General features: G+C 34.9%; 1 protein-coding gene across 2 annotated transcripts in view; it reads left to right on the top strand.

Moving 5' to 3' along the window:
- The first annotated feature begins 99 nt into the window (after positions 1-99).
- Positions 100-10,204, top strand: part of Gen (XPG-like endonuclease) — a 35,114-nt gene continuing 25,009 nt past the window's right edge. The window contains exons 1-4 of one of the 2 annotated variants that reach the window (XM_085950994.1): positions 100-305; positions 1,328-1,422; positions 6,166-6,373; positions 8,323-8,412. In XM_085950994.1, coding sequence (XP_085807120.1) covers positions 243-305; positions 1,328-1,422; positions 6,166-6,373; positions 8,323-8,412 — 456 coding nt within the window. In that variant the 5' untranslated portion in view covers positions 100-242. The remainder of the gene's footprint in view (positions 306-1,327; positions 1,423-6,165; positions 6,374-8,322; positions 8,413-10,204) is intronic. The other variant, XM_085950995.1, reaches the window with a different exon arrangement.

The raw sequence follows: 10,204 nt of genomic DNA, 5'->3' as shown, positions 1-10,204 counted from the left end.
CAGCAGAATATACAAGTAAATATTTTTCCCAGCTACTGATTAGAATTGGGGATAGTTGAGCAATAAATCATTCAATATTATATCTGACATCTCTTGTCTATGATAATTCAAAAGTCAAGTTTTGACATAACATAATAATCGTTTTTTACATCTCATTGTAGTATAATTAATATTTTTTATTTAAAATTCGGTCACTAAAATTGGCTTTTATTAAATTATAGCTAATATAATACTTGATAAACATGGGTATAAAAGGTCTTTGGACATTATTAGGACCATACTGTGAAAGAAAACCATTATATGAGGTATAAACATTACACTCTGTGACAAGCTTCATTACATTTTTCTATTGATAAAACTCATTGAAGATTTCAGTGCATAACATGCTGCAGTGAGTATCCCATTTTTACAGTAGAAACCATCCAACATTTTAACATACTAATAGGTAATGTATTATGATCACAGTAACAATCCGTCTGTATATTTGAAGATGATGGTTCTTTATTTGAGCATGGCGTCTTTAGATATTTTTATGGGCATTATTTATTCATTTTTGGGGTCGAGATCTTTTGAGACCAAAATCTAACACAACCCACTGAAAACGTATTTATTTTTTAGTTTCAGCAGGTTGTGTTAGGTTTCGGTTTGTTTGTAGGTTTCAAAAGACTGACCACAAAAACTATAATATAGAGCAGTGCTCCGCAACCTTTTCCAACCCATGGCACACCAAAGGTCTTTCCAGAATTCCGCGGCACATCACACGTAAAACAATTTATTCACCAAAATATGGACTCCACATCCTGAAGGGGGACCCCAGCCCAAGATCTTTGGCGGGCCCCCCTACCTATCGCTAAGGTTAAAGACAGTGTGATACTCTAAAATAGCGTTTTTTCAAATAGTGTACGAGGTAAAATTAATGGTATTGATTTTATGTTTAGCCATCCATACACCATCCAATCACCGCTCTTCTCACCTTTTTGGTCTTCCTACTCTCATTTCCCTTCTGATCCAAGTGGTATGATGTTTCCACAGCAGAAATTTTAAAACCTAACCTAACAACAGTCGCCCGTAGCCTTCGAAACTGATAAATATTTGAACGCGGTAATCGGCGAACCGGTATAGGAATCACCAATTCGTAAGTAAAAGAAGGTCAAGAAGGAAGCAACTTGTCGATTGCAACAGCCAGATGTTTTTTTTAAATGAAACAGTCGCATTCGACCAATCTGCGGAGCTCAATGTATTCGACACGTTTTAAGGCGAGACGAGTTTTGATGTGAGAGCCGGCTTACAGATAAAACTGTTTTAAGTAATACTTTATTAATATCAGATCAGAGGAGAGACGGTGGCAGTCGACTTATCGGGATGGGTATGCGACAGTCAGAATGTGGCGGACAATGCTGCACAGCCACGTTTGTATCTCAGGTATATAATATACAGCAGTGGCGAAGGGTGGAGGTAGGCTGTTAAGATTCGCTATAAATAGTGCACACTAAGCTATGTTAGTCATATGTATTTGTTTTTATTGAATTAAGACTACAATTTACAGATGGTGTTAGTTAGTTTTTAAAAATCAATTAAACTCTGCCTAAACGAAACCATAATAGATTTGGTCTAATTTGGGCAATACGACAAAATTGTGCACAATTTTTCACTCATAGTTATTTGTTTTCGTTGGATTAAAACTACATATTACACATATTGTTGGTTCATTTTTTTAATTCATTAAGTCCTGCGTAAATCAAACTATAATAAATAAAAAATATTATTCTATCTATAAAATGCTCAAAGTTATGTATGATTTAATTGCATAATTTTAGATATTTTATAGATAGACGTGTATTTTTTGACTATTATCTATTATGGCTTGGTTTTTCAGGGTTTAATTGATTTTTTTAAATCTAACCAACATTATCTGTAAATTGTAGTCTTATTTCAATGAAAACAAATATGTATGTCTGAAAAAGTTTAATGTGCACTATTTATGGCGGATCTTAACAGCCTACCTCCACCCTTCGCCACTGATATACAGTGTCTATTTTAAAAAACTGATAATATAACATTTGTGGTACCTAACTGTTATTTATGTGTGTCAGGTGCAATTGGTTGGTTTTAACATTAGTTTTTTTTTATCGTATTGTATTTAAAAATTATGATGGTACGCCTATTGTTATTAGCCAATAAACCCTTCATTGTAATAAATATAACCAATAAAAAATTGGATATACATTGCAACATCGATATAACGGACTAATGCGGGTGAGGTGTTCGTTGAAGCTGAAAGGCCGTTATATAAAAACTCAAATAAAATCCTGTTTATTCGTCTGTGGATGATTAGGGATTGCAATACCGGTATTTCAAAACCGGTATCTCAGTATTTTTCGATACCGAAATACCGGTTTTACCGGAAAGTGGATATAAAATGTATTAATTAATATTAAAGGTTTAGCAGGACTGTATTTTTTTGTCCGTCTGGTTTATTTCCATTGGCCTTCGACCTTGGTGACCAGTAAGAACATGTGCAGATTTGCAAAATACATTATTACATTATAGGTAGTATCACTGGCCTTCTGCGGGTGAAGCAGAGATGCAGAGATAGCAGGCCGTGATAAGGCCAAGGCCAAAGTGGGGGTGGGAGACAGAAACGCACGGTGTATAGTGTCGAGGCTGGTATATTTTATATTGTCGCAGATACAGGGTATTGTCGTTGGCGATCGGTTGGTATTTGGCGCTTTGGCGGGCTGCAAACGTGGTGTCGCGGCTGGGCTGCTGATTGATGCTTGGCATCCGAGGCGAGTCAGTGCTTGCGGCGTGGCGATGCAGTCTTTTTTGGCGGGAAATGCTGGCTGGGCTGCAGACGCTTGTGGCTCCGCGTCCGAGGCGATAAAAAAGAGATCCTGGCTGGTCGACGTCTGATACGAGAGAGATTTTGCGTTCGATGCTGTTGGTTCGGCGTTTGATGTAAGAGAGAGATTTTCGCGCGCGTCTAACTGTCAGGTGGCGTCATGTTTGTCCGTTGGTCGGGAACCTCCCTGTTTTACTGACAGATTGACTAGTGGCGGCGCGAGCGGCCGTTTTTGACAGACCGCGTCTGTTTTGGCGGGAGATGCTGGCGAATTTGAATTTCCGACTCTTTGAGGTGGGCTTCGCTCGGCCGAGGGTTGCGAGAACCGCAAAGAGTGGACGTAGGCTGAGGGGTATTCTGGGAAAGTTGATGGTTCGGTCCACCCTTTGAGGTAGTCTCCTGTGGGAGACTTCTATCTAGTATCAGTAGGTAGGTATACCTACTTTCCTGATTTTAATTTGATCAACATATTTTTTCCAGTTGCCGGTGGAACTTATAAGTTGTCAGGTCTATTTTTAGATGTATCTGAAATTGTGCTTAAATACCTACATACGGTTTGTTTGTAGTGGCGAATATTTATATTATATGGACTTGCTTATGCCTAATAGTTTGATGTTTATCTACTCAAAAGTAGCTTATAGAATAACAGAGAAATATATTTTTTTTGAACATAAAAGTGAGCAATATTCTGTTTGGTTTTACTTCTTATGGGAGTAAAGAAGTAGTTAAGTGTAAAAAGTGTAATAAAGCATTAGTTGGAATTACCAGTGGAGTACATTAAAGAACACTTCGTAAAATAAATTTATTGAAAGATCATTCGAAGAAGAAAGTGCCAATAGTTCAAGGTATTTGTAAACATCAGTATCTCTACCATATCTTGACTTTACCTTTTTTTATATTATTACATACATATGAGTATAATATGTACCTACTTATTTAGATATTTTACCATGTTTTTCTTAGCTTGTATTCTTGTTTGTCTGGTGCACCTTGAAGTGCATGATAATTGATAATTTGATTTTTACAACATTTTTCTTAGCTCGTATTCTTATTTGTCAGGTGGTTCTTTGTCCGGTACAAATCTTGCAATCGATTTTTAACTAACTTCCCGACTAGCTAGACATTTGAAACTTTTAGAATATATCAGAACACGATGCCAATGCATTCTTTTAATACTTTTAGCCATCCTTAAGTAGAATTGAATTCATTTTCAGTTAATTCTGTTTTGTATGAAAAGTTATTTCGGTAGAAATCCGTAATCCAATCCACTATTTTTGGTTGCTAAGGGGGTGGTCCTAGCAACTAAATTATTAATATATACGTGCGTTACTATGGAAATCAAAATGACATTTCAGTATTCTATATTTGTTTGTTTGTTGCAAAATAGCAAAAAAATGATTTGTTGACAATTGCCTTATTTGTCCTAAATTATTAATACATAGAATTGTCAAGTTTATATGATTCAACAGGAAATTTAAAAACGTGGTATATAAAAAGTTCTTTTTATCTTGTAATTATTTTCTATAAAATATTGATATTTTAAAGAGATTTTTATATATATATTGTGTTTATTGGTTTCTGTTTTTTTGTATTTTTCAAGAATACCGGTATTCAATTTGAAATACCGAAATACCGGTATTGGTATTTTCATTCGGTATTGCAATCCCTACGGATGATATATCCAGATACACCCGTCATTGTGGAGTGAGATTGAATGTTTGCTTGATTTCGGTAATCGTGCTTTAAAAAAAGAATCAAATTTCATTTTCACTTTTGAAATATATATGCTATTTTTTTATTGTCAACTACTTACTTATAAAATAATTACGAAAATGCGTGTAACATAGTTGAGTTTCGTTATATGACAAATAGTCAATAAATGTTATTAGATCGTCGAGATGCGATCTTATCACTGATAACTTTGTTTTTCGGGCGTGGTATTTCTTCTTCGCTATCTTCACTTCCATTTTCCAAGATCATAACTTCATCTGCTATCTTTCACTTTCATGGGGTTTAGACAGCGTTTAATTAACTTTTAAAAACTAACCAATACCACCTGCAAATAATTATTGTAGTCTTGGTTCAATAACAACAAATACATATGACTAGCAAAATTTTATGTGCACTATTTATGGCGGATCTTAACAGCCTACCTTCACCCTTCGCTACTGTAATAATATAGAGAATGGGTTAAGAAGTTTGTGAGCGAACCACATACACATAACTAAGCGATTAAGTGCAACGTGCATGAGAGGGATGCAACGTGGGTGTTCTATTTATATGATCATACTCTTTCGCAAGTAAATTTACGTGCGTCAGGAGAGACGGCTTATTGTTAGATGTGCACACCTTTGGAAAGAGAGAGTGTGTTTATATGTGTGCTGTATTGCACTGCATTAAGGGGGGACATGCTCAGCGTAGGTCAAAATGGAGCTTTTGTTCTATTTTCAAAGCATGATCCTGGATATACCTTAAACGTTGTAGATAATCTATTTATATAATTTTGAACATGTACCTAACCGAAAAAAAATCTTTTTTTTTTAAACGGTACATGTTCAAACACGCGCGTTAACATCATTTTACTCCCTACTTCAATTATAGTTTGTCAATTTATGGCTACGGCCGTATGTTGTAGTTTAACCACTGGGGAATGCCAAAAGAAATGGCGTATTTCAAAAAAAACACTACCTTTTCCTTAGGTCAATTATTATTATAAATCATCATTATTCGTAGGATGTTTATCACACTTGAATGGTCAAAGACATAGCTTATAATGAGTATCTTTAGAATTATCTTCAAATGTGTTAATCTTGCCCATTTTTTGAATAATAAAATGCCTAATTCTTGTCAAATTTGGGATTACAGAGATTATCAATATAATTTTTTATCGTAAATATTTTACTAAAATTATCTCGTCATAAATTATACTAATGGTTTTATAAATGCGTTTAAAAATTAATAAATGTAAAGAATCTTAACACCACTGCACAGTTATGTACTGAAATATGACTATATTCTAAAACATTAGAGCGAGAGGTTTAAAAGAATACTATTTTATGTAATAAAAATACTTTATGCAGTCATCAAATGTTTAAAATAAATATAAAGGATAATAAGGCTTCAAAATTATATAAATAGATTATCTACAACGTTTAAGGTATGTCCAGGATCATGCTTTGAAAATAGAAAATAAGCTCCATTTTGACCCACGCTGAGCACGTCCGCCCTTAAAGACAGACAGATAAATCAAGACAAATATATTATAATGTAATAATAAATGCAATGCATTGCAAAATATTAAAAGTTACTCTCTAATGTTTTAGGAATCTGTATTTCCGCACCAGTTACTTACTCCTGGGTGGCATCACTCCGGTTTTTGTGCTGGAGGGAGAGGCCCCCGCCATGAAGCAAGATGTGATGGCTGCCAGGAATCTGCTGCAATTCCGAGGGAATCCGACAAAGACGAGCAAAAGCGATGTCGCCAAGAAACCTAACACCAAAAGAAGACGTTTCACAGCTGTCTTGAATCAGGTCACAAATAATTGTATTTAATACAATTTTGAAGCAAAATAATGTCTTAACTTTGCTCTGATTGTTTAATTTTCAACCAATGGGGTGAGATTTGTGCTCACTTGTCACTTTTCAACTGCGGTGAAGTTTGAAATGGAGGATGTTTGTTATGATAAAAATTCTCACCTGTCGCCTAGTCTTCGTCACGTCTCGGCTCCACCCCAACACAACACTTATGGCTTATATCAGAGAAAATCCTATTGATTCGGTGCACCCACCTGGAGTATCTTCCTAGTTTAGCTTTCATAACTGACACAATGGGGATTGCAATCCCAGTATTTCAAAACCGGTATCCCAGCATTTACCCATTATCCCAGCGATACCGAAATACCGGTTATAAAAATCAGACAATACCGCTATATTCGGTGTTGACAGTGGAAATAAAATGTATTAACATAGAAAACTTAACAGGACTGTATTTTTTTATTGGATTATGCGATGTCTGGTTTACTTCTGTCACCCTTCATCATCTTTGGTGACTAGCAATGACACATTCTATAAAATATTAAGTAATATTTTCAAGAGATTTTTACATACACTATATTTATTAGTAGTTTATTTTATTTATTTAGCAAAAGAGTATTACGGCATTACAGCGATTGGCCAATGCACCATAATACATAATAAATACAAAATTATAAAAATATCTTAATTACAAATAACAACTGAATACGTGTATTAATTAAGGCTCTAAGTACCAAAAAGTAGTATTGCCTGTAGTTACAAAATACCAAGTCATTGCAGTAAAATTGCATGATGCAGACCTTTTGAAAAATGTGGTTTCACAGTGTGAAGCAATCACGGCAGCTTCTATAATTTTAGGTATTAAGAACTCGCAGTTGTCAACACACCATCGTCAGCCATTTTATATTGAATGCCATTGACCACTGCAGTGGTACTTACACCATTATAAATAAAACACGCCAACGGACTTACAACGTCGACAGGTTAAAATATATTGGTGTAATTTTTTGACTTGCTTGAGGCACTTAAACCATAGTTGAGGTTATTGGCGTTGGTATGTAGAACATTTTTCTATAAAAATGTCAGTTTTTATTTTTTTGGTACTTAGCGCCTTGATTAATACACGTATTCAACTAATATAACAAGAAAGTAGAAAAGACAGCATGTGTATATGTAAATATTAAAGAAACATGATAATATCGTCTCTGTTCTGGCAGAACACACTAACTGGAGAATACTAGTTTTGAGTAATTTGACTTTGAAGTTGTTAAAATGTTTGAAATGGTCTATTATGTGAGTTTATTAAGTAATCGTAAAAAGGATGACTTTAAAATAAAGACTGTTTATTTATTAAGAAGGTTTCCAGACGGTAAGGTTTGAAATAAGGAACATTTTGGTATAACTAACTCAATATGTCATTTTTCACACTAACTGGAGAATACTAGTTTTGAGTAATTTGACTTCGAAGTTGTTAAAATGTTTGAAATGGTCTATCATGTGAGTTTATTAAGTAATCGTAAAAAGGATAACTCTAAAATAAAGACTGTTTATTTACTATGAAGGTTTCCAGACGCTAATGTTTGAAATAAGGAACATTTTGGTAAACTAACTCAATATGTCATTTTTTCGAATTAGTGTCTTCTGCCAGAACAGTGACGATATATACAATTATATATTTAACCTATTTAACACGTCCACAAACATTATATTATAGTTAATAAAAAATAAATCAACCTTTATGGTGCCATCAAATAAGTTCTTAGGAGTAAACTTCTATTTTTTCCAATTTTTTTACGAATACCAGTATTCAATAGGAAATACCGGTATTGATATTTACATTCGGTATTGCAATCCCCAGTAACATTGATATTGTTTTAAATATAATATTACATTGTCATTATTCAGTTGAATTTCTCACTGTATAATTGTGATTTTTATATTTTCAGTGCGAGAAGTTACTGTCCAGTATGGGGCTGCAATGCGTCAAAGGATATGGGGAAGCCGAAGCAATGTGTGCTCATCTCAATTCTGTAGGGGTAAGAAGCATAATCGCAATGTATTTTTATTATGATCATCTTGACTAGTACTTGTTCATAAATCAAAACCGTCGATAATCTTGCATCTCCTTTCCGCGAGCACAGCGGCTAGCCAAAACAAATGATAAAGCAACATCTGCTGCACATGCGTCGATACAAAATTTTGAGTGAAATTTGTTACATGCGACAAGCAGACTTTTTTTCTACCAAAAATATCGCACTGACGCTATATGCGGCAGTATATTTAACTTACCTATATGTATTTTGTGAATGACAACAAAACCACATCGACAAATTCGACATGTTGCAGTCGAGATGAGTTTAAATGTGCGACCGGGCTTACAGATAATTCTCCGTGGCGACAAAAACGTGCACCGTTAAATGCACGATATAATATGAATTCTTCAATTTTTATATTCGTGCACTGGATTTCAAGTGATCACTGTTTTTTTTATCGTTTCATCATTTATGGCACAACAATCCTTGGCGGGTCATGGCCTGTTTTTTTCATGCAAAATGCTTTCTCTTTCGAGTGCGTGTAGAGTTTTTCTGTCATGTTGTTGTAATTTTACTATTTAAATCACAATCAAACGAATGAACTTATACTCACTCTTGTCTGGCATCTTTGCGTAGCCACGCGTCACTCTGCTGAACATGGGATCGGCTTTGTGATTTCACTTCTATACCCAATAGCAAATAGTCCCATAATATAGCAATATTTTATGTATTATTGATCTAATTTCAACGTGAAGTAAAAACTAAAATAACTACTATCAATAGTAGAATATTATTACAATATTTTACATTACATTACAAAACCATGTTCGATCCACCATCGCCAGAGGATCATATGAACTTCCACAGAGTGGAGGTTGTATTAAGGTTGTACCTCAGTTGAGGCACGGTCTAAAAAGATCGTGGCTAGGCGATGCGCGGATTGCGGGTCGCGGGTGCAAATGACGCATGCCAAATGAAATATAGTTAGTCATATAAATCCAACATACGTCCATTTTATGTTCTGTTTATTGTTCTATTAGTAGCAATAATAATATATTCATTGACATGTTTTCTTTTTAAAGTAAATGGGTAACGTTTTTAGTCATCTTTACACGATTTAAGAATTAATACGCCCGTCGCCATCACGAAACAAAGTGACGTGTTTCCAGCTCGACGTTCCGTCTTAGAATGTGAGCGAGTCCAAAATTTCGTCGTGCCTATAGTTGAAAATTATTTGCCGTTTCACTGATGTATCACCTTAACAATTTTTTTTTTACTGGACATGGATGTCAGCCACTTGCTCAACCTCTTAGATCCTTACTCTGGGTCCAAACACACATAGAAAAACAACATGTGAATTTGTCAGACCCGGGATTCAAAACCTGGACCCATGACATAAGCCGAAACATTAGGCATAAGACGATTCTCACTTTTATTTATTTGTTATTTTGATGTAAACTTTTGATATTGTTTGCGATGGATTATAAAATTCTTTCCACATTGGGTCAATGAATCAAAAATAAGTCGGCCCTTGTAGTCCAATGAGTAAGACATTTTCCTTTCATCCGGGGGCTCTGGGTTCGATTCCCAGTAAGGTCAAAGTCATTAGTGATTGTTTCACATCTATTACCAACTACACTAGGTATTGTTTCACTACATTACTTTCATTGGGCCTCATGGTCTATTGTAGCATTAAAAAAAAAGAATATAATTAGTATATATTAAAAACAATGTACATGCCTGGGAGGGAGGCCCCATCAAGTTCACTGCTCATGATCAATGGCAACTAATTCCA

The sequence above is a fragment of the Rhyacophila brunnea genome, unplaced genomic scaffold, assembly GCF_057557595.1.
Source record: "Rhyacophila brunnea isolate RB1 unplaced genomic scaffold, BYU_Rbru_1.0 scaffold_24, whole genome shotgun sequence".
NCBI lineage: Eukaryota > Metazoa > Arthropoda > Insecta > Trichoptera > Rhyacophilidae > Rhyacophila > Rhyacophila brunnea.
The sequence above is the reverse complement of the archived record's forward strand: the minus strand, read 5'-3'. Positions and strand labels throughout refer to the sequence as shown.